General features: G+C 39.1%; 1 protein-coding gene across 1 annotated transcript in view; it reads left to right on the top strand.

The window, feature by feature from the left end:
- The window catches only part of LOC115416035 (poly(rC)-binding protein 2-like), a 243,395-nt gene that overhangs the window by 191,487 nt on the left and 25,941 nt on the right, over window positions 1-25,967 (top strand). The window contains exons 10-13 of the mRNA XM_030129736.1: window positions 3,251-3,325; window positions 12,757-12,798; window positions 13,172-13,250; window positions 25,538-25,593. Coding sequence (XP_029985596.1) covers window positions 3,251-3,325; window positions 12,757-12,798; window positions 13,172-13,250; window positions 25,538-25,593 — 252 coding nt within the window. The remainder of the gene's footprint in view (window positions 1-3,250; window positions 3,326-12,756; window positions 12,799-13,171; window positions 13,251-25,537; window positions 25,594-25,967) is intronic.

The following is a 25,967-nucleotide window of genomic DNA, read 5'->3' as shown; positions in this document are numbered from 1 at the left end:
AAGTTTCTGAAGGTAGGGAAGAGGAAAATTAGCTGCATAAACAACAGGAGGCTTATGCTGTGTTTCCGCTACGTGGTCCCGGCTTGACTCGACTCGCCTTTTTGTGTTGTGTCAGAACAACTAAAAAGGATGAGTTTCAGTACAGGGGTCTGTTTTTTTAATGTATAGGGATGAGGAAAAACAATTTAATCCACAACACTAACGGTAGTGTTTAAAGAAATAAATCTATCTGTATTGTTTTGTACTTCTGTTGTGTAATGATGAGGGGGTAAGAACATCCTTCTGTTTATTCTTTTTCAAGCACAGGGAGAGAAGGAAGTATACATGTGTAATGTAAGTGTGAATGTTGAGCATGTTTGAAATCATCTGGATCTGTGGTTGTAGAATTCTCTGTTCCTGTTTAGAGCTCATGTTCACTGGTTTGTCCTGTCCTTAGTATATGACAGAAGCTCTTCACATGTTTGAAATCATCTGGATCTGTGGTTGTGGAATCCTCTGTTCCTGTTGAATCCATGTGCACCGCTCATGTCCACTGGTTTGTTCTGTGGTTTGTATTTGACAGAAGCTCATCACTGGTTTGAAATCATCTGGATCTATGGATGTAGTGTTCTCTGTTACTGTTTCATGTCCACTGGTTTGTCCTGTCCTCAGTATATGACTTAAACTGCTCACTATCCTGCAGTCTGGTTCTCTGGTCATTCTGAACCACATGCCCTCCTTCAGCTCATCGAATACATTTACATTCACACTAATGTTTCACTGTTATTCTGAATGTGACAGGTGTCATGTAAACAGCACATTTGTTGAATTAGGCCTTTTTTCTGATTAGAACATGTGGTATTTGCTGATATTATTCCAGGTTTAGGAGGATTCTCTGGAAATTTCTACAGCACATTGAGAACATTAATGTGTTAGCCCATTTGACTGCAGGTGGATACACAGACTGTTTATGGTCAGACCCAGATCCTGTCTGGTACAGATGGAGGCTCTGAACAAAGGGCATGTTTTTAATCATAAGAAGAAACAACTGAACTACTGTTTTTAACTGCTGTTCAAAAAACATGAATAAGTTCATGGGTAATATTGAAGAGCTGTCCTTTTACAGAAGATGGTTGAAGGAACAAGTAGAGGTAAAAAAAACAAATACAGAGGCTGAGTTCACACAGTTGAACATCTATCATCAATGAAAGAAAAAAAAAAACAAAACACTATTTTGAATGTAGCATATGTGATTGCATTAAGCAGGAATATAAGAAAAAGGCAGCGTCTACGTCCACAGTACGGTGGTACCAAATATGGGTGTGTCTTTTTCCACACAGCCAATCACATGTTAGCATTTGTCCTGTGACAGTAAACAATAGGACATTTGGTTGGCCTACAGCAGGGGTGGGCCGTCCTGGTCCTGGAGGGTCTAGAGCAAGGGTGGGCCGTCCTGGTCCTGGAGGGTCTAGAGCAAGGGTGGGCCGTCCTGGTCCTGGAGGGTCTAGAGCAAGGGTGGGCCGTCCTGGTCCTGGAGGGCCAGTATCCTGCATGTTTTACATGTTTCCCTCTTCATTCTTTTGTATTTTTAGATGATGTTTTGCTTATTGCATTGGACTTTACAAACATTTATTAACAGCACATGTTCTATTGTTGACAGAGAACGAAACTCCTTTTCTATCAGACTGACTGTTCCGCTGTTGGATTTGCTTGGCCGTGACAGACTTGTGGTAGCGTGCAGCTCTACTAAGTGTGCAGCTGTAATAAGTGTGCAGCTGTTATAAGTGTGCAGCTGTAATAAGTGTGCAGCTGTTATAAGTGTGCAGCTGTTATAAGTGTGCAGCTGTAATAAGTGTGCAGCTGTAATAAGTGTGCAGCTGTAATAAGTGTGCAGCTGTTATAAGTGTGCAGCTGTTGTAAGTGTGCAGCTGTAATAAGTGTGCAGCTGTAATAAGTGTGCAGCTGTTATAAGTGTGCAGCTGTAATAAGTGTGCAGCTGTAATAAGTGTGCAGCTGTTATAAGTGTGCAGCTGTTGTAAGTGTGCAGCTGTAATAAGTGTGCAGCTGTTATAAGTGTGCAGCTGTTATAAGTGTGCAGCTGTAATAAGTGTGCAGCTGTAATAAGTGTGCAGCTGTTATAAGTGTGCAGCTGTTATAAGTGTGCAGCTGTAATAAGTGTGCAGCTGTAATAAGTGTGCAGCTGTTATAAGTGTGCAGCTGTTATAAGTGTGCAGCTGTTGTAAGTGTGCAGCTGTTATAAGTGTGCAGCTGTAATAAGTGTGCAGCTGTTATAAGTGTGCAGCTGTTATAAGTGTGCAGCTGTTATAAGTGTGCAGCTGTAATAAGTGTGCAGCTGTTATAAGTGTGCAGCTGTAATAAGTGTGCAGCTGTAATAAGTGTGCAGCTGTTATAAGTGTGCAGCTGTAATAAGTGTGCAGCTGTTATAAGTGTGCAGCTGTAATAAGTGTGCAGCTGTAATAAGTGTGCAGCTGTTATAAGTGTGCAGCTGTAATAAGTGTGCAGCTGTTATAAGTGTGCAGCTGTTATAAGTGTGCAGCTGTAATAAGTGTGCAGCTGTTATAAGTGTGCAGCTGTATAAGTGTGCAGCTGTATAAGTGTGCAGCTGTTATAAGTGTGCAGTTGTTATAAGTGTGCAGCTGTTATAAGTGTGCAGCTGTAATAAGTGTGCAGCTGTTATAAGTGTGCAGCTGTTATAAGTGTGCAGCTGTAATAAGTGTGCAGCTGTTATAAGTGTGCAGCTGTTATAAGTGTGCAGCTGTAATAAGTGTGCAGCTGTAATAAGTGTGCAGCTGTTATAAGTGTGCAGCTGTTATAAGTGTGCAGCTGTAATAAGTGTGCAGCTGTAATAAGTGTGCAGCTGTTATAAGTGTGCAGCTGTAATAAGTGTGCAGCTGTTATAAGTGTGCAGCTGTAATAAGTGTGCAGCTGTAATAAGTGTGCAGCTGTAATAAGTGTGCAGCTGTTATAAGTGTGCAGCTGTTATAAGTGTGCAGCTGTAATAAGTGTGCAGCTGTTATAAGTGTGCAGCTGTAATAAGTGTGCAGCTGTAATAAGTGTGCAGCTGTTATAAGTGTGCAGCTGTAATAAGTGTGCAGCTGTAATAAGTGTGCAGCTGTAATAAGTGTGCAGCTGTTATAAGTGTGCAGCTGTAATAAGTGTGCAGCTGTTATAAGTGTGCAGCTGTTGTAAGTGTGCAGCTGTGCTAACTCTGGTCGTTGACTGTGTTTGTGTGTGTGTGTTTCGGCTTCAGGTGTTCGAGGCGTCAGACTTCGGCTCTCATCCTCTGTTCTCAGTGGCACAGGGAGGAGGAGTGGACCTGCAGCAGGTGAGTATGACCGCCTGAGGTCAAAGGTCACTCCAGGCTTACTTTCTTGCTTTTGTCAACATATTGCATTGACCCAGGCTTTAAAACATAAAAGAACGTATTTGGGTGCTTCTCTGAAACTGTCACTTTTCCATGTGTTTAGACCCAATAATCAAAGGTAAATGTAAACATATTTACCCCAGGATGGACCTAATGCTGACCTCAGAGAAATGATCCATCCCATAATTGATGAATTTATAATCAAATGGTGTTGGTCTACAGATCTAGTCATTCATTATTGTATTCCATGAACAGCCTGTGCATTTTTGCAGATGGACAAAGTTAGAATAGATTTAGGCCTTTATCCTCCTCAGACCCAGGAAATGTCAGCAGTACCAGCCTTTTTTTGTTTTTTATTCAATCAGTGCCTGTATTGGAAACATCATGATGCAACAGTTTTTTCAGATGCAGTTTTTAACATTTCTGTGGAATGTCCTTTGTGGTGGAAAGTTTTCTTTTTTTTTTGTCTAAAGTTGTGAAACTCTTGTCCACAAATGTGGACAGAAAACCCAGAGCTGGATCTGAGGAGGATAATAATGTTCAAAAGGAAGAACTGATTCAGGTCATTTCCAAATGTTTTTCTGTTTTTGGACAATGGGAGCCTCAGACAGAGGTTCCAGAGCCACCTTTGGCCCTGGAGCCCCTGGTTCAGACTAATACACTGGCAGGTTTTATTCATGAACAAACTCATCCTACAAATGTTGGAATAAATCTCTTGGTATGATGCTTTGACTTCTGTCGGTATAAAAGCACATCCCCTGAGTGAAGGGCAGAACCAGAGGACCTGCTGTAAATGTCCAATCACTCTGTTATTGCATTAGAATTCACATCCCACCACAGTAAGAGCAGATGGTCCTGGTGGTCAAGGATCCCAGATGAACACCTCTGCACACACACACACAGTAAATCCCACTGGTCCTTTACACATGAAAAGCCAAATGACATGAAGGGACCAAGGCTGAGTAAAGACAGAGAGGCCCTGGAGTCAGGAAAAAAAAAAAAACACCGAGGAAGAAAGAGGAAGGAGGGTAGGACATAGAAAAGAAAATATTATTGAGAAAGAGGAGTGAAAAAGGAACAGAAGAGGAGAAAGAAGGAGTGACTGACATGATGAATGAAAACAAAACACAAAAATACTGAAGTCCGCTCAGTCAAAGGAAGTCTGAAGCTTTTCACACTTCAGCTCAGAGAGAGGCATCTGTAAGAGGGAAGGAAGGAAGGAAGGGTTTATATGAGTGAAGGAAGAAAAAGTAAAGTCACCAACAGGTCCATCTGTAGGTTAGATTTATATGTAAAGGAGAAGACTACACAGGCGAAAAAAAAAAAAAAAATACACAGGCAAAAAAAAAATACACAGGCAAAAAAATAAATAAATACACAGGCAAAAAAAATAAATAAATACACAGGCAAATGTCATGCATTCTGCTAAACCTCAGACTAATAATACTCATACCAAACCCACTTTTATTAGTCTGGGGTTCATTTATTTATGTATTTGGACCCTAACACTGTAAAAAATCTAAATGTGACCAAGTATATTTGTCTCATTTCTGTTCCAAATATCTGATCACACTCCAAATCAGACAGAATCACCTCCAGAGGAACTGTACACTGACATAGAAGAACTGATTTAGAGACAATAGTTCTGGAAAATCTGATTTATACTAATCTGAACAAGAGCATTTACACTGGTTCCACTGGAAGAGTTTTATTGCTTGAATTAAGCAAAAAAAATCTTGAATTATGTTGAAATCTTCAATTTCTTTAGCTTGAATTAAGCAGAAAAAACATGAATTATCTTAAATTGATTGGACTGCTTCCTTCTGTTGTCTCAGTGAACAGTCGACAGTGCTGTGTAAATGTCCCAGTGCAAACAGCTTTAGTGTCAAGGCCGGTTCAGAGTGTGTAGACGAGCCCATCAATGACTGAAGGTCAGAGGTCATCAGTAACTGAAGGTCTGAGCTCAGTGACTGTGGGAGTGTCCTCTGACCAGGCGTTGAACCCACACCCACACTTTATGTCCTGTCAGTTTATAGAGGCGCCGCTGCTTCATTTAAGGACTTCACATGTGCATTCCTAAAGCTTAGTGCCATCATGTGACACTGTTGACACATTTGACTGCAGCATCGTGTCAATAATGCAGTTAAAGTCATCAGTGTGGAGTCAGACAGTGTCATTTAGTGTGTCCTGACTTTATTCTTTACGAACCATGGGGCTGATGTGCAGTCGGATGTGTGTCACCTCCAGCTAATATTAGAGTTGTTAGTGCCGGGTTAAAGTGGGAAGGCATGTGCACGACAGGACCCAGAATACAGGAGGATGATAAAAGGAAAGCACACAGAGGTGGAAGGACCAAAGGGCAAACACACAAACACACAGAGTGTCTGTGATGGGAACAGGCTGATAAATACACCAGGAAGTCACACTGCACTCTCCAGCTGTTTCTTCAAACCTGCTCTGGAAGAGTGGACAGGTCATAGGTCGACAGCTTGTTTAGAAAAAGTGAAGTACCTGACATGTGGTGAAGAGAATTTAATAAATGAAGTGAACATGCATAGTTTGAACCCTTAAAGACCCAGCCACCTGCTGATCTGAACTGTTTAATTCCTGTTGATCCATTAATCCTTTCAATAAATGTCAATAATTGGTGTCAAATACAGTTCTTCATCTTTCATGGTCATCAGATATGACCATATTTGGACGTTCAGAGGCTCCGTAGTTACCATGGAAACACCATCATCTTTTCCAACATTGACTCTCCAGTCAAACCCATGCAGTTGGATCAGTGACAGTGGTTGGACACACTGGGGTTATGTTCAGTTCATGATATTGTTGCTAAAAGAAAAAAAAAGTCAGTTTTTCTTCAGTTTTTTCTGTTTCTAATATGAAAGCTTTTGAATTTACTCTGATTTTTCATAAATGTCTACATGATCAGTGAATTAAATGCAAGAAGGTACAGGATTTACATAGAAAGAAATGCAAAATACAGAGGACAGTATTAGAATAAACAGGGATAAATCAGTTAAAAAAGTTAAATATAGATAAAAGTGCATTTGGGAGCTGACTGAGAAGTGTGTGTGGGTGTTCATGGGTTAAAGGAATCCTCCAGTTGTGTCTCCTGATGGGATTTGGCCTCTGTACTAACATTAGTCTGATCACTTTGTCCTGGACTGAACCTGTTCTGTTCAGTCCACATCGCTGCTCCTTGAATTAAACACCACACAGCACAGCTTCCCTGTCATTAGGTTGAACTTTGACCTGTCACACACACGTCAATTATTGAATATTTGAATTTCATGAGTAACATTTGTAAAAATGTGTTGTCCGAGCACACTGTAAGCCCAGACTTTGTATTTACTAAAATACTTTAATTCCAATGGACTTCAATGATTTCAGTTTGATTCCATTCCTATAAAATGTTCAGTATATTCTACTCATTTGTAGACAGAGTTGAAAGTATGAAACAGTTTCAGTTGAATGGATTTAAATCCCTCAGTTTTAGTTTTAGTTTTACTCAGTTTTTTTTTTTCTCTGTGCAGTGCATTGTGGGTATTGTTCATGTTGTAAATGTGTTGTTTTTCTGTGCAGGGCTTCAGTGGGTTGTGCTGTTAGTGTTCATTTGGACTGAATGTGTGCATGTCAGTGTTTTTGGCCTTTTTGGGTTTGGGTTTGTATTTTTGTCCAGCTGCAGCAGGAGTCCCAGCCACAGGAACAACCATGCATTTACTGATCACATAGGACTGGTCTGGTTTAACATTAATCTGTATGCCTTGCCAAATTATAAGTACCTCCTGTACTGGTAAATTACATTAAACTAACTTCCGGTGTAACTTCCATCCACACTACAATATATTAAGTTTAAAAATTATGCAAAGAAATTTATATTGCAAAAGATTTTAGCTTAAATCAACTTAGAATTGAGTCCAATGAACTGATGATATTAAGTTAATGTTTATACAAAACAACTGACATTGCAACAAATTTAAAGTTAAATTAACTTGTCATTTAGTGTGTTGGATTGAAAATAGTAATTCCATTCAAATCAAGCATTTCACTTTAATACACTCCAGTTTTCAGTACTCATTACTGACATTTTTTAAGGCAACCGGTTTCCTCACATTTTCAAAGTAAACTCCACTCATCTGGTCTGACAGTGTAGGAAGGGAGTTCAAACAGTTCTAGGCTGTAGTTTGGAATATAACCCAGTGTTATCTACCATCCTGGTTCTGTATTCTGATGGGAAGTTAGTCCAGAACATCCCAGTTTGCTGCTGGCCAATGCTTCACTAAATGCTTTTTCATCTGTGTCTTTAGTTTGTGCATACTTGAGCTGATAAAAACATCCTAGTACCTTTGGTCAGGAAGACAACGGAGCTTTAGATGGATCAGGAAAGCACAAGCTGATCTTTTTATCTTTCAGCTAAAATATTGTAAGGACCAAGGCTTTTATGTCCAGTTTGGTTAAGGCAAGACATTTTGTAGAAAGAAAAAAAAAAAAAAGAATAAATAATAATAATAATAATAAAAAACCCATCGCCTCTGTTAACGTCACCCCCTGAGAACCTTCAGTGTGGATGAAACAGATCACAGATTCACCTCCAACGGTTGAACCAGCGTCAAAGTTATAGAAATAAGAGACGCAGACATTTTAATAAAGAAAGAAAAGGAACAAAAAAGAGGAGCAGAGCAGAAATAATACATGTGGGAGGGAAAATGGGAAATAACTAGAAAAGTACTGGAGAGCGCAGACCTCCACCAAGGCAGATCAGACCAGTGGCGGCTGCTGGTCTTTCAGACAGGGGAAGCTCATTGTCAGCTTACATCCAAAAAACTGTCCAGTTATTTAAACATAAATTCAGCCCTCCATTCCTTGTGATTTGTGTTTTTGTGTATTTCCAGGTCAGTAAATGAACAGTTCATTTGGTTTCTGTGATTTCCCAGCAGAATGTGTGACGGTATTAACACTTTCAGTGCCATGGGCCGATTAAATCGGCTTTACGAAAACAATCTGTAAAGTGCTACGGGCCGATCAGATCGGCTTTGGAGAACACGCCATATTTGTGTACAAACAAACCATCCACCCCCATTTCTTTCTCACATTTCGATGACGTTCTTTCTGTGTCCCCCTTTTGAGACCAAGCAGACGGGAATTTGAGGTCACGCGACCGAATAATATTGTTATATCTTTTTAATGTTTCTTATTCTCCGGTGTTTCATCAGAGGGAGCCCTCCATGCCGGGGGGCGGCTGTGGACTCTGGGGGCTGTGGCGCCTTCTCTCACTGGGGTCCGCTCCTTTCTGGTGGGTGGGGGTCCCAGTTGGCCCTCTCCCACTAGTTGGGATGCGGGGCTGTGTTGCTGGTGCCTGGTCGCCGGGGTCGGCGGCTGCCTCCTGGTGCGGACGGCTCCCTGAGACAGCGCCTCCTAAACTGATGTTTTACTTTTACTTGTACATTTTTGTTCTGGTCTACCTGTGCTCAGTCAGTCTTCTTAAGTATGTGTGAGCTTGTGGGTTTGCATGTATGTGTGTGTGTGTGTGCGGGTGGGTGTGGGTGGGGGGCGGTACTGATTTTTAAACTGATATGTAAAGCACTTTGTGCTACAGTTTTTAATGTATGAAAAGTGCTATATAAATAAAGATTATTATTATTATTATTATTATTATTATTATTATTATTATTATTATTATTATTATTATTATTATAAATTATGCAAATTACTATCAATAATGAATCGGCTGCGTCCGGTGCGTTTTGGATCTAATCAGCAATCGGTCGGATGTTACCGAGCGGTTTCCTGCAGGATTCTTCAAATATTATAAAAACGACGCGAAATACTGAAACACGGCCAAATTCTGTGGCACTTTTAAGGCTTATTAGCCCCTTAACTGTCTGGCACTTAAAGAGTTAAACTGAACTGTGTCAGTGAAGGAGCAGATCTGAAAACAGCTGTCAATCAAACAGGGTTCAGCCTTCGGACCCGTCCTCCGAACGGCGCGCAGAAGCTCGGCGTCTGGCTCGGCCGAGCTCCACCCCCGGAGACGCCCAGTGTCCGGGGGCGGGACGACAGGGTGTCATGTGTCCAGTGCTGGTCCAGTTTGTAGTGGTTTTAAAGCAGTTCCACTCAGTCCCATTGAAGTGCATGGACGCTGAGCGTCTACGAACAAATGCACTGAGCAGAGATGGAATGAGAAAACACAGACACGGGAATGGAGGAGAAGTGAACAACATCCAGTCCACTGATCTGGGATCAAACTGATTCTGAACCAACTGGTCTGAGAGATGAACGTGTTCCAACACATTTGGAGTCAATGAAATGAAAACAACTGAACAGATTTGAGCATTTAATGGGAGTCATTTTAGGGGCAGATGAGCTTCCACTGCAGTCTGACACAAACACCTCTGGATCAGACCCCCCCCCCATCACCACCAAAATTGAATCATTTGTTCTTTGTGCCAGTATGAACATTTACTGAAAATTTCATCCAAATCCTTCCATAACTTTTTGAGTTATCTTGGTAAGAGACAGACAAACAAACAAGGGGGGACAGGAGGGGGGTCATGAGGAGAATTTATGTGGGTTCATGGGGTTCAGACTGGAGGTTCTGTTGACACCTTCATCTGCAGTTGTTGCCATTTGTGGGATTTCAAATTAATCTTTATTAGACGATAGCTGCAGGATTTCTCATCGATATTATCAGCTGGAAATGAGTTGTGATGACACGTGAAAGCTGGCAGACACTAAGTCCATCTGAGTGAATGACAAAGAGCCAAAGAAGAAATCTATTAGTGGAAAATGAGTCAGAAAAGGGCAAACACACACACACACACACACACACACAAATAAATAAATAAATATAAAAGCCAATCTTTCAGAAAACTAATTAGATGCAGGAGCGCAAATATGTAAACACCTAAAAGTATACGATTCTTTTTCAAAGTCATTTAAAACCAGCTTTAGTTAACTAGCTCTGTGAGGCTGCGTCACACAGATGTAGATGATGCTACAGTTGTAACGGTACCACACCGTGACGGAACACCCACTGGTTGTTTGTTGCTCACCAGTGCCTCCCTGATCCATTCTAAATACAGAAACACATGAATATTGATGAGACTGTGGGATTCTTCATTTCTTATATATGAATGGGTTGGAGTTGGGGGGGGTCATTATCATAGATGTTGGCTCCACCAACTGTCATTGACGCTGAATTACACACAGATGTGAAGGCTGAGGAGGTCAATTAGAACATTTAGAGCAGTGGTGTTCAACGGTGGGGTCAGGACCCCACATGGGGACGCCTTCTAAAAACTCCTTCCATTCTGATCTTCCACAGATAAATACAGATACTTTAACAGGAGGATGGACTGTGCATTAGAGACCGCGCAGTGAAAGTTGTCCCACACCAGGGCTGTCAAACATGCCCCCCCCCCCCCCAAAAGGTTCCAGTCCGACCCCTGGGATGAATTTCCAAAGTGTATAAATTCCACAGTCCAGGCTGTGGAACTCATTTTAGTGTGGGTTCCACATCCAGACCAATCTGATCTACTGTCAAATAATAACAGCAGAAGAACCCACACAAAAGAAGGACTGCAGATTTACTACTGGGTTTGATGGAAAAAATAATATTACATTTTGTCTATGATGACAGATTTGTACTCAGCTTTTACAGGAAGCTCAGAAAATGTTTAAGTTGTACTAACTTAATATACTAATATGTTAAGTTAAAGACAGAGATGTCTGTTCAAAATGAACATGTTATTAAGTTAAGACTGTTTTCCTTGTTTTTCATTTAGACTAACTTAATAAAATAACTTATCAACTGATTTAAATGTGTCCATGTAACAAACTGAATTTTTTAAGCAGAGAAAGCTCTGGATTTTAAGCTTAACTCACTGACCCCATCAATCATTTTTAGAGTGAAAGTGCAAAAAATAACATTAAATTATGAAAATATTTACATTTACAAACTGTCCTGTAAAAATAAAATATGAATAATTTGAACAAATATGAACAACCTCAAATGTCAAAAGAAAATTCAGCCCAATTTGAACTTTTTTCTGCCTGTTCCTCAGTGTTTAGTGCACTGTAAGCCCAGACTTTGTATTCACTAAAATACTTTAATTCCAATGGACTTCATTGGTTTCAGTTTGATTCCATTCCCATAAAATGTTCAGTCTATTCTACTCATTTGTAGACGTAGTTGAAAGTACAAAAACAGTTTCAGCTGAATGGATTTAAGTCCCTCAGTTTTAGTCCCGACCACACCTTTGTATCTGTGCAGTGCATTGTGGGTATTGTTGCTGTAGTTGTAAATGTGTCGTTTTTCTGTGCAGGGTTCAGTGGGTTGTGCTGTTAGTGTTCATTTGGACTGAATGTGTGCATGTCAGTGTTTCTTGGCCTTTTTGTGTTTGTATTTTTGTCCAGCTGCTGCAGGAGTCCCAGCCACAGGAACAACCATGCATTTACTGATCACATGGGACTGGTTTTGTTCTATGTAAATCTTTTAAATAAGTATACAAAGCACTTTATATTGCAAAAGATTTTAATTTAAATCAACTTGGAATTGAGTCCAATGAACTGATAATATTAAGTTAATGATTATGCAAAACAACTGACATTGCAACAAACTTTTAGTCAAATTAACTTGGCATTTGGTGTGTTGGACTGAAAATAGTAATTCCATTCAAATCAAGCATTTCAGTTTAATACACTCAAGTTTTCATTACTCATTACTGACATTTTTTAAGGCAACCGGTTTACTCAAATTTTTAAAGTAAACTCATTTTATCAGGTCTGACAGTGTGTCTTTGTAGATCTGATCCATAATGCACAAGGACAAATGAGAAGTGGAGGCAGAATAGTGATAAAATTCCACTTATTTTTCTTAAGAAATCTCATTTTTTTCAGGTTATTCACATCTTTTTTTGTTTGGATAGTTTATAAAAGTAAGTATTTTCATAATGTAATGGTTTTTTGCACTAAAACATAGACATAAATTGTCAGTTGTCATTATTTCTAGGTTCTTCTGTTCTTATTTTACTGGTTCAGTCCACTGCAGATCAAATCAGACTGAATGTGGAACCTGAAAGAACAGGAGTTTCAGAACCCTGGTCTACAGTCAGTCCTCTGAGGCCTGTGTGCTAGAAGACATCCTGATTCTGTTCTAAAGACACAAAGATCAGGCAAAACCAAACTGATTTAAAGGCATCAACAATTATCCAGATGTCAAACAAATGTTGGTCCAACCACTGCGCTTAGATGCTCCCTGGATCTATATCAAAATCTCAAAGCCTGAAACAACGGATTTGACTTATCGGAATAAAAATGACACTTGCAATGGCATAGAAATGGACTTTATTAACGTTTTTATCTCCTGTCTTTTGTTTGTGTTTCAGACGTACGCAGTACAAAGCCACTACGGCATTCCACATTCAGAGGTAAGAAAGGATTACAGGGCCGAGTCAAGGGAAGGTTAAGGTCTGAGGAGGACATTAACATTTGAGGAAAAAAAAATAGACGTTAATTTTTAGGTCCATCTGTGACGCAGTAGTTTTAGATATTTTTATTTAAAAATATTTAAACTAAATGTTGTCCTTTGAGTCTGTTTCAGATGGTTTTAGACCTTTATAAGTCTGTGGAATGTTTGTGTGAAACTGGTCTGGTTCAACAGTTATCAGTCAAACAGTGGTGGGCGGTCCATCTGGGACCACGCCCTTGACCCCGCCCTAAAGCTTTCACAGTTTTTGATATTCTCTATTTGAAGGTCATGATCTGAGGTGTTTACTGTTTATTGTTCCTGTTGTGTGTCAGTTGGCGAAGCTCCACCAGTTGTCGATGCAGCAGCAGGGCCTGGCCCCCATCAGCCAATCAGCATCGCAGGTTCTGTCAGGTACGGACATGCTCACATGCATCAGTGTTAGATTCAATGGGTTCTATGTAGTATTAATACAGCAAACCTCCAACAGCAGGAGGAAGTCACAGCAGATCACACTCACACAGTCACTGCCATGTTTCTACAAACTGAAGAATGGACTCATTTCATTTTTTTACACTAGGGCATGAACTGAAAAGTCGGTTTGTCGATGCGTCAACGTCTGTGGCACAAGTCGACGTTCCTTTGTTGGAGTCGACTAGTCGTGTGTTCCTCTCTCTCTCCTTCCATCATTCGACAGTGCACTAGCCTTCATTCAGCTCATGTGGATACTCTCATTTTTATACATGAAAACATGCAGCGCAGTGAGCAGTAGTGATGTGTGGATCAGCGGACCTGGGTCGGGTTGGTGCGGGTCCAAAAAATGTCACTTTATTTGCGGGGCAGGTCAAAGAATTCCACAAAGCGGGTTAAAAAAAAAAAAAAAACACCTGTGCATCACTAGTGTAAGGCCAAGACTGAAGGAAGAAGACGACTCAGAGTAGGAACTAAAGTGACTGTGATCTATTTAAAGTGCGGTCTAATGTTCTGAACCATGGAAGCACCACCAAGACTGAAGAACACTGTGGACACAGTGGGTTTGGACGATTCTGTTCATTTAGTTCATTCAGACAGTGCACTCTTTTCTTTAACATGCTGTGTGTCTTTTCTGCCGCTGTCTTAACTTTTTCCCACTTTATGTTGTTCAGTTAAATTTAACAGATAATTCCAGGTGTTAGTCTGTGTTTAGTTTTGGTTCAATGTCTGTGAAGAACTGTCGATGCTTGTGTCTTAGTTTTTTCTTCTGCTCTTTCCTGTACATTGTTCATGTTCCAGTGAACGTCAGTACCAGTTGTTCATTGTTGAACTTCTGTGTCTGTGTTGTTCCTCCGCTGTCAGTGTGATGACGTCATCATACGACAAGTCGACTCCACTTTGACTTTATTGACAAATAAGTCAATCTGAAAATATCTGGAGTCACTAATGCCCTACTTGTGAATGTAGCAGCAGAGTGAACGTTGGGCTCAGTTCTGGTTCCGGTGCGGGCAACAAACGTCGTACCCCCTCAAATATAAGTTTCTGAAGGTAGGGGAAAGGAAATGAGGTGCACAACAACGGGAGACGAGCAGAGTCGAACCGGTTCCATGTAGTGGAAATGCAGCTATAGAGGAATTAGTAAAGAGTCTGGAGTTTCACTGTCACTGCAAAGCAGATCTTTATGCGTTTTCTCCTGTTTTCTCACCCCACCCCCTCTCAGTTTCTACATCTGGTTCAGGTGGGGGTCATCCTCACTCTTACCTGTAATGCTAATGCAGTCTGTGGATTAGAATCCACAGATTCAGCCAGTTTTTTCTGTTTTAGAAAAGGAGAAAAAAATGACGTAGATTTGGTCAGAAATCTAATCCCCCCACACCTCATTTTCATACTTTTATCATGTTTGTTTGATCCGGATTCAAAACGTCATATCTCTGGTTGTATTTGTTTTATCAACTTCAAATCAAAAGTGGCAGAGTGGTTCTAGTGCACACTTTCAAATGCAGTTGTCCCCAGTGGTCTATGTGACCGACTTCTGATGCTACGACGTGTTGAGACTGTCATGTGATTCAGTCCCGGGGCCATGACCGTGGAGCCTTAAGGGTCAAAGATCTGTCTGAAATCGTCCAAATAAGGTCAGAACTGTCACAGTTTAGACTGAACTGTAGATCAATAAACAGTGAACTTAGCAAAGATGATCACATAAATCACTCGGATACTTACTATTAATATATTCACGTACATTGGCATCTTTGATGTAACAGAGCTCTATATTACTAATCATTTGAGGTTATCATTAAGTTCTATATTTGTAACTAGAAATCCTACATAAAGCTCCTTTAATTTCCAGATGATTGACCTTTAACCTCAGAGTATAATGTTTTACGTCAGAGGCTACATCGTTGTCGGACCCCGGTGACCTCACTATTCTAGAATAATGGTACATTCACCGCAGCTACAAAAAGGTCTTCCCACACTCAACTTAGTTTAAATAAAAAGAATCTGTATTTCCATTTCTATAAAAACCCATGTCATTTCTGTGAGTTTCATCATTCTCCACATCAAAAACACTGAACAGTGTGCTGCATAAATGAATTAATCCAACGTGCTGAGAATTTATCTGCTCTCTTTTCAAAACCTCTCCTGTTATTTATCCCTGTTGGCCATGTCACTACAGACGACATTTCCGCTGAAACTTTGGGTCAATATTTATTTGTGCATACAAGGTAAAAACCTGTGGAATTACAGACTTTATGTGTACAGATCTGAGCTCTGAAATCTGTCTCATAGGTTTGGTTTGGATCATCCAGATGAACATGCAGGAGCTGCTGTCAATCGCATTTACACACAGCTTTAAGGCTCATTAAGGTTGGCTTTACGTACACTGGGGGGCCTTAAAGGGGGGGTAAACCTGACACATTCATGGGGCCCAGCATTTGTAGGGGGCCCATAGAGCAGTGGAGGGGGGTCCAGTGGATACAGGTTAGAAGTGTGGACAATTTCATCCAAGATATGCTGAATAATAGAGGAATAGAAACTGGAATCAGGCCTTGAACGCATGTGAAGGATCACTTTTGCTTCGTTACACTGTAAAAAAAAAAATAAAAAATCTGTAATTTAACAGAATTTTCACTGTTTATTTGACAGACTTTTCCTGTATTTTTAAGATACAGGAAAATAACAATGAAATGACGAAAGCAGACTGTGATTTTACATGTCAAATGTAAAATAACATGAAAAAACTGTAACTGTGAATAACCAAAAAATTTCCATTTTTTAAAAGAATTTTTTTCTTTATTCACAGAAAAATACAGTTAAAATACATTTACAAATGTATCATCATTTCACAAATATTTCTTTTCTATTTATGAGATTAAACTGTTAATTTAAAGTTTAATATTGTGAAAAAATAATAAAACCAGATAAAATTATTGCCAATTAACGGTAACAGAAGTATTTGTTCTGTCAGTTGAACCAGACTTGTTTGTTAATTGACAAATATCTTGTGTAATTACAGGAGGTTTCACATCAAAAATGTTGAATAAATGTATTTTTGTGAATGTATAACATGTATAAGCACTGATAAACTGTCCAAATACAGTTTTTATCAGTGGATTGGACAACTGAGTCTCATTGAAAATTATTTATATGTGTATTTATAGGGAAATGGATTGTTTTAATACATGTAAATATTCTTTATTAAACATTTAAAAGTCAAAAAAAATATGCAAAATCTCATGTAAAGTTAGGGCAAAAAACTGTATTTAAATTATGGAAAATGACCGTATTTTTATGAGATGGTTATTTTCCGTTATTTAACAGTATTTTTTCGGCGCCCCAGCTGAAGGATTATTACTGTTTTTTTATGTTTTTTTTTTTTTTTTACAGTGTAGTTATGTTAGAATAGAATCTTTATTTTGTCAGTAGGGGTTCAAACACGCAAACATGCATCACACACCGAAATTTGTCTTCTGACTTTAACCAGTGTTTTCCAGCCTTGGGGTCGGGACCCCACATGGGGTCACCTGGAATTCAAATGGGATCGACTGACATTTCTAGTAATTGATAAAAATAAAAAAGAAACAAATAAAAAATATATGTTGAGTTGACAGAAACAATCCCAATCCATAAAAGACATGACAAACTGTGAGTGTGATGGAGCCGACAGAGGAGGTTTAACTCATGTTCATATTCTGAAGGGCATTTGTCATAAATATGGGGGTAGTTTTTCACTCACACACAGTCGCTCTGTGAAAGGTTCTGCTGTTGATGGAAATGATTCTGTTCAGATCTCAACTCTGCCCCCTGTGGTTCCCAGTGGTACTGCTCCAGTTCATCCGTCTGGGTTCGTATTCACAAGCTCCTGGAAAACGGACAGAATTGCTCATGTTATGTACGCAGAAGACGGATAGAACACACTGTCCATGTTCATCTGTGTCTTTAACGTAGAGCAGAAGTGAGCCCTTAGAAAGTCCATCCATCTGCTTTACTCAGTCTATATAATATATAATAATAATATAATACTGAGAAAAAAGGCTGGAACCGGGCCATTCACTGTGAAATATGCCCATCTACTTTATACCGGACCAACCACAAGTCTGGGGGGCGGGTGTTTTACAATGTGTTATACATCAACTTCTTTTTGTCGTGAGTCAAAGTCAGTTCCAGTCCATACATCTTTTTCCAGCTGTTGTCAGCTGTTTGATTCAAAAATGAGGACTGAATTAAAAATCACACCCTGTATTCTTCAGTTTCTGTGACAAAAGTCTGTCTGATCTGTGATTGGTTTACTCAGCGCCTGTTAGTCCCGCCTTCATATTTAGATTCCAGACAGATTACTCATTGAGAAAGATGGACGGACGGATGGACAGACGAATGCATCTTAGAATAACTGCATTAAACAGGAAATGGAAATATAAAATCTGAAACATTAGCATGTTATATGTGGGTTATTAATTATTTATATTTAGTGATGGAGCGTCTGTTATCGACCCTAAAGAGGAGCTGCTCACGTTACCACCGCCTCCACTTTACAGAGGTCAGAGGTCAAGGTAAACTGCATGGAACTGACGGGGGCTCCGTGGTGAGTTCAAAGACCCTTCAACAGGACATTTACTGTTACTGACAGAGGCATTTATTTACACTGACTGTAACACTTCTGCTTCAGCCTTCTGCTAAAACGGACCACTCCAGTTTCAGGAGGAGTGTTTATGAGTCACTGAAATCTGTCAATCAAATGAGAACGCTTTAGTCTGGAGTGTAAAAATCTAAATGTGACCCAGTGTATTTGTCTCATTTCTGTTCCAAATATCTGATCCCACTGAAAATCAGACAGAATCACCTCCAGAGGAACTGTACACTGAGACAGAAGAACTGATTTAGAGACAGTAGATCTGCAAAATCTGATTTACACTGATCTGAACAAGAGCATTTACACTGGTTCCACTGGAAGAGGTTTTTTTTTTTTTTTTTTTTTTTTTTTTGCTTAAGTCAAAAAATCTTGAATTATCTTGAAATCTTGAATTTTTTTTTGAGGTAAACTAAAAATCTTGAATTATCTTGAAATCTTGGATTTTTTTGATTGAGTTAAGCAAAAAAATCTTGAATTATCTTGAAATCTTGATTTTTTTTTTTTTTGATTGAGTTAAGCAAAAAATAATAATCTTGAAGTAACCAAAAAAAAAAGTGTGTTAACAAAGCAAAGGAAGCAGAATTAATTTAATTATTAGTTTGTTAAAAGGGGGTGGAGTCTATAAGTAAGTGGTTCCAACCTTTTATGTCTCGTGACCCCATTTTAACGTCACACATTTCTGTCGACCCCAGACCTTTTTTTTTTTTTTTTTTTTGCTAAAATTCATTAGTTTTTGCTCCTGTAATAGTTTTCTCTCCTCTGTTTCAAATCCAGGTTAATGTTCGAGGACATTTAGTCTATATAATGTCTATTATTGTGGATGGAGGCAGTAAATCCAGGTGTAGATTATTGCACAAATTCTTATTCCATCCAAAGTGATGAAAAACCCTGGTTGTGTACTCCAGTTCTAACTCTTGTGTGTGTCATGTGACTAAAACAGACACAACAGAAAACATGGAATGAATCAAAGCACTGTTTTTATCAGAACAATGACACAGATACTGATGGAAGAACTGAAGGGATGTGGGTTTTTATTCAGAAAACATGTTCAATGGATAGATATCAGCTGTGAAACTAAACTACTATGACCTGTTTGTGTTGGTTTCATTATATTTGTCCAAACTAATGGACCTGTAGTTGGATCAGGAATTAAAGTGAACGACAAACTAAAGAAAACCAGGGGTGGGAGAAGACTTTTTTATGCAGCTGTATGGATTGGGATTGTCTCTGTCAACTCACCATATATTTTTTTATCAGCTATTTTTTTTTTTTTTTTAAGTCAATTACTGTAAATTTCAGGTAACCCCAACTGAATTCCAGGCGACCCCATGTGGTGTCCAGACCCCCACTTTGAACAACACTGACATCAGTCATATTTGTTCCCACTCCTTTTCGAGCACCAAAACATTTAGTTCGACTATGTTATACGGTGCGACGGCATATTAGGGCCACATAAGAAAAAAAAACGCCTGTCACTACAAGAATAAAGTTGTTATTTAACGAGAATAAAGTCATTATATTTCGAGAATAAAGTCATAATATAATGAGAAGTTGTAGCTACTCATGGACTAATGAAGAACTGTGAACATTTAGTGCAGTTCTCCTTTCATCTGGGGGTTAGACACAAAGGCTAAATACTGAGCCTATCCCAGTAAGAACTGAACTGATTTGTATCAAATGTCCTCTTTAGTGGAGGACAAACTGATGAAGTGTTCATCTGCAGGACTATCTGTGGAAACACCAGAGAACTATACAGAGAGGGTCTGTTGTTTCTGAACAAACTCTGAGGATGATACTCAAAGTTTTTGAGTCCAACAGAAGGGAAAGCTGCTGCTTCGTTTGTTGCCTTCGCTGTAAAACAGGAAACTCTGTTGAATTTTCAAAATATTATGACTTTAATGTCATAAAAGTACGACTTTATTCTCATAGTGAGTCATGTTTATTTTCTTATGTGGCTCTAATACATCGTCGTAGTATGGTTCTTTTTCTCTGATGAGTTTGTGTGCTACAAATCAAAGTAAACTAACTAAATAGTGTGGTAGAAAACTAAAATGCCATTCCACTCTTTAAAAGTCCTTTGACTAAACACTTAATCCTGTTTAATTATCAGCTCAGACGGACCTCTGACGGCTTCTGTGGATGTAAATGGACCTGTCAGATTTGGCCTGTGGTAGTCAGTCATGCTCACAGTTTGGAAATGTTACACACATGGAGACGCTGTCAGGTCATTTTTCACATAAATGTTAGCCACCATTGCACCGTAGAAAAGTAAAAGAGGAGGAAAAGATCCTGCAGGGATGTGAATGACGGATGAGTCCATTGTGTGTCAGGTCTAAAAGTCAACAGTGGACGTTCATAGACACACACTTGAACAGAACACACACAGTCCCAGTACACACTTACCAGGGACTGTGGATTTAGAGAAACACAGGTGTCAAACATGCAGCCTGGGAACCTAATCTGCCCCCCCCCCCGCCAAAGGTTCCAGTCCGGCCCTGCAGGATGAAGTGCAAAACTGAACCTGAACAGTCCAGGTGGTCCAAATCCTTTAGGTTCAGGTTCCACATACAGACCAGTGGGATCTACAGTCAAAAGAACAACACAATCAACCCATAAATCAGTGTTTTTCAACCTTGGGGTCTGGAATTCAAATGGGGTTGCCTGAAATTTCTCATAATTGATTTAAAAAAAAAGACAAAAAAATAAATAAATAAAAACGTACTAACCCTTTCATGCATGAATTATGAGAACCTTAGTCAAGACTTTTTTCCGGAATGTTTGTATTCCTCTTTAGGCATGTAAAAACAATGTGATTGCAATTTTAATATTTTATTTATGAACCTATTTTTCATGGCATTACAAAATATCCTCCATACTTTTAACTTTTGAAGCAAAGAAATGTGTATTTAACAACATCAGTAAATGATCTACTGTGGGAAGACTATGCAGTTAAACTTTTTTAATGCTGCTAATCTGATGTTTTCTCGCATTTTAACATATTCTAATACTATGTGTTACTCACTTAATGGTGATATTATGCAAAAAAAAAAAAGTTAATTACACTCTAAGAACAATTAGCAATTGATTTACACTAAAACATGTTACTGCAAATCAATCGATTTAACAAGAACACTAAAGTTTCACTAATGGTATGAATTGCAGTTGAAATACAGCCAGTGATGCATGGTGTTAATTTAGTGGACATGATTAATTGCAAATTTCTTCCAATATAAAATAAATATCTGGAATTTTTAACACTGATATTAATTCATTTTTCCTACCTTCAGGGGTGTCCTGATATAGAAGGATTTACAAGAAATTCCTGGGATGTTCAGCATTTGTGACTTCCTGTCAGCCATCTTGGTTATGAGTAAAAAAAAAAAAAAAGCACTTCCCATGACTGGCCAATAGGTGACAGTGTATGGGATCATGTACAAGCGTCCACTGTGTTGGCAACTAAAACGTCAAAACCCATAAATATACAGAGAAGAGCTGTCCGCTCTGCTGACCACTGTGCATGAAAGGCTTCAAGTGTCAGGGTTTCCCTGTAAAAGGATCGCCATTACTCCAGTGCAAACGTTGGTGCTGCTGGTGGATCTCCACCCCAGGTGAACCTCTAAATAAAACCCTCTGTCCTCCTCATTTCCATTTAACCCCTTCAACACTGGTTTCAGATGTTTGTGGTGCAAAGAACAGACTGGACCACACAACTGAAAAAGGGCACTGGGAGCAGTTAATGCAGCGTTTTAAACCTTAGGGTCTGGACCCCACATAGGGTCGCCTAAAATTCAAATGGGATCGCCTGAAATTTATAGAATTGATAAAAAAAATTTAAAAAAAAAATTAAAACTTACTAATAAAAATTTACATTATATAACCTAAATGTTGTGTAAAATTAACGTTTATTTGCAACATGTTATAGCAAACTATGACATGATCAAAAACAAATTAATTTTAGTAAAAAAAAAAAATGTCTCAGTTTTAAATGTATGGGGTCGACAGAAATTTATGATGTTAAAATGGGGTCAGGAGTAAAAAAAAAAGGTTGGAAACCACTGCCATAAATAATAACAACTACAAATTTTCTTTTAAAAAATTATGTGGAAAAAATTTCAGTGAAAAAAATAACGTTACACTGTGAAAATATTTACATTTACAAAACTATTCTTTCACAATAAAACGCAAATAAATACATAAATTAAAACGAAGATGAACAACCTGAAATGTGCAGTTTTAACAATTTCTGCCTGTTCCTAAATGTTTATGGAACACTGTGTGTAAATGCACATGTATAAATAATAGGTCCAGGCAGAATATTGTTAAAATTGCACTAATTTTTCAAATGAAATATCTGTGGCTTTTTTTCTTTTTTTTCAGGTTATTCACATCTTTTTTGTAAAATGTAAATATTTTCATAATTTAATTGGGGTTTTTTGGTACTAAAACAAAATAAAAAACTTGGATTTGTCATAATCCATCCTACTATATAATACAGGTTCTGTGTCCCATCGCTGTTCCAGCACAGGAGGGCGTTTGTACGGTGTTCCTCAGCCTTCACAGGCCCCATCTGCACCAAACTCACCAAATGAATACCAACATTACCTGACTATCTACTAGGCACAATTTTATGTCCGTATTCAAATGTTGTGAGGTATGCTGGGAGATTTCAGCCTCTGTCTACTTTGAATTCTTCATCCCTGCCGCTATACTCCATTTTCAGAAGAGGTTCTGCTGTTGTTCATGACATTTCTACTGTTAGCAGATGATGCTAACATGTGAAGGCTGCAGTTCACTACCGCTGGATGAATTTAATCCTGCTGGACAGGACAAACACATACATGCTCTTCCCTTCATGCCTCACATGTTGGCTCTAATTACTACCTGTGCAATGCAGGATTAAATGGTACTTCACAAATGGATAGTGGTGGCAGACTACTTCTACTGATCATGCTATGGTACAATGGCACTAGTAAGTTATTAAGTCATTATTTTACAGGTCTGGCCCACTTGAGATCAAATTGGGCTGAATATGGCCCCTGAACCAAAATGAGTTGGACAGCCCTGATTTACAGAAACACAGAAAGGACACAATTCTTTTACCTGTATATGTACATCAGAAGTTCTCCAAGAACACCTGAGCTCAGAAAGGAGGATCAGAATGCACTGCTCTTATTCTGGTGATTTCCAATTGTAGCTTCAGAATGTGTGCGACTGGAGCTGTTTTTTTTTTGTTTGTTTTTGGGGTTTTTTTGGGGGGGGTATATAGACTGGAGCAGTTTGTTTGTTTATATATATATATGTATAGACTGGATGTGTTTGAGTTGAATCCATGTGTGTGGTTTCAGTTTCCTGTAGGTTTGTTCCTGTTGTTTTCTCTAATTGATGGTGACATCCAGCACAGCTCAGCAAGGAAACTCCATCTGTAGAAGCATTAAGAGGGAATTTAATACAAAAAAAAAAAAGAAAGAAAGAAAAGTCTGATTTTTGGAAGATCCCAGCGTGGCAGAGGGTTAGGCAGGTTATGGCTGATGAGTTTAGAGTTAAAAACAGGAGCTGTGTGTGCAGACTGAGTCAAAGTTTCAACATGTTCTGGTTTGAAACAGTAATAATACACTGGCATCTGTTCATTTATTTAACTGCACATGTGTCTTTGGCTACTGTTTCTGTTTAACCTTCAGTTATTTACAACTTATCAAAAGCAACTTACATTTTCCAAAGAATGTAGGATTTACAGATTCTTCCTCATCTGTGTGGTTTCTTCAACCAGTTTATTGTAAATGAACCAAAACAGATGAACATCATCTATCACAACAGTTTGATCGGAATCCGACTGCTTTAAATCCAATTCCACTTATAAAACAGTTTGGACACCAAGTAAAATCTGAATTAAAAACAGAAGCTAATGTTTGGTAAACTGTAAAAACCCATGTTTTTTTTCACAATAGAACATAAGAAAACACATGCTAACTGTTCCTCCAGCTGTTTCTGTGACTTCCACTTCCTTTTCCAGTCTGTTGTTTTTGGAGACATGTCACTGCCATCAAATATGAACATGAGTTCTGTTTCCTGTTGTCAATACAATATAGGTTTATGAAATATAAAGATCATTCTTTTTTATTTACATTCACTGTAGCATACCAGTGTTTTTGGAATTTGTGTTATATGAATAAACCAGACTGATCACATGAAATCACATTGTATGTGATGCCAGTTTATTGCATTTGGTGTGTTATACGTATGCATTTTCATCCTTTCGCATATGATTTGACGCCATTTGATGTTGTGTCAATGCGCTAGCTGCTAAATGCGTTAATTGCTAACCCTTACCCTACCCACTAATCACACTAGCCTCTAATCACGTGAATCGTTAACCCTAAATCTAACCATGACCATAACTGCGCGAACTGCTAACCCTAACCATGACCATAACTGCTAATCGCACTAGCCGCTGATCATGCTAATGGCGTGCTATTTCATGTGGCATAAATATATGTTGAAAGCTTATAATGTGTACAAATAACATGCCACTTGTAATTGGCGTGTTATTTGTATGCAATTCATGACATCCCATTGGAATAAACACACAATGTACTTGTAGTTTGTCCTCTTTTCCTTTTTGTTTTTCCTCACAGTCCTGTCAGATAAGAAATGACAGCCTCTTATCCAGAATATTCAATAAAAAACACAAACTTCTGAAGCTCAGAGTTTATTCTAGTTCCACTTGTGTGTCAGGGTCTGTTCACACCTGAACAGTCCTTTGGTCCGCTTATTTGATTCAGATCAAATGTGGACTTCATTTTTTTCATTTGGGTCAGATCTCATTCTCATTCCACTTTTTGCTCTTGGACCAAAATACATAAACAGAAGCACGCATGTGACGAACTGCGCTGGCATTGGACAGAAAAGTCAGGGGCGGGGTCAATCAGAGATGGCCGGTGTTGATGAAAACAGATGTGGAGATCGTACATACAGTTATCATTTTTGAAATATGTGTTCTATTTTTTCAGACACAAATTTACGAAAATAATGTTAACTGTCAAGAACAGCTGATTCAGAGCCAGTTTCGTAATGTGGTCATCTGACCAAATGTCAACGGCACATTCCGTGTCCTCATTGGTCCTCGTCTGTCCACAGCTCATGTCTGCTGCTGTTCGCTCTGCCCACCCGTAAACCTCGGCTACTTCCAGAGGCTACGGTGGCTCGTCAAGCACAAAAAGGCTCACGGTTCCTTGGTTTGGTTCGGTTCGAGGTCGGTTCTATTCACAGCAGAAGTGAACCGGCCCAGAGTCCGTTTGGAAGCGGACCCAGACCACCTCTTCTGGGTGGTCTGGGTCCGCTGGTTTGATTTGAATCAGAGTTCGCATGTTTGAATTCACACCTAAAAAAACGTCTGGACTTCCTGGGGAAACAAACTCTAGTCTGTTTTAAACGAACCAAACGAAGTAGGTGTGAATACACCGTCAGTGTCAACAGCTGCTCCATGTGTTTGTGTTAAATTCCAACATTCTGTTTTATTGCGTTTTGAGTTTAATGATAATAAATGTAATGAATCCTACAGCTTATTGCATAATGTGTGTGTTTTTGTGTTTGTGTTTCTTAGGAGGGGTAGAAGCCAACTCTCAAACCACATCTCAGGAGCTCCTCATTCCAAACGATGTGAGTAAAACACAAACAAACCACAGTCTCATCCATGCAGGTGTGCTGCACTAATGCTTCCACTGCTGGGATCCTCCATACTGGGCTTAAAAACAAACAGCTGTGCACGTCTGCACACACACCAAACTGACAATTCTAGCTCCTCTTCAGCTGTTTTTTTTTTTCTCTGTTGCTGGGATTTGTAAAGTGGTTTGGAACTGGTGTAAACTCGGACCGTCTACATCCCTCAGTTTTTTCCTGCTCTCTCAACCTTCGCTCAAATTCCAAAACCACATATTTGATCAAGCTTTAATCTAGAAAACCACTGCTTTCATGGTTTTCTGTTTTTATAGAAAAGGACACTTCTGACCATCTAAAACCACTACAGGGTAGAA

This window comes from Sphaeramia orbicularis, unplaced genomic scaffold (genome assembly GCF_902148855.1).
Source record: "Sphaeramia orbicularis unplaced genomic scaffold, fSphaOr1.1, whole genome shotgun sequence".
NCBI lineage: Eukaryota > Metazoa > Chordata > Actinopteri > Kurtiformes > Apogonidae > Sphaeramia > Sphaeramia orbicularis.
The sequence above is the reverse complement of the archived record's forward strand: the minus strand, read 5'-3'. Positions and strand labels throughout refer to the sequence as shown.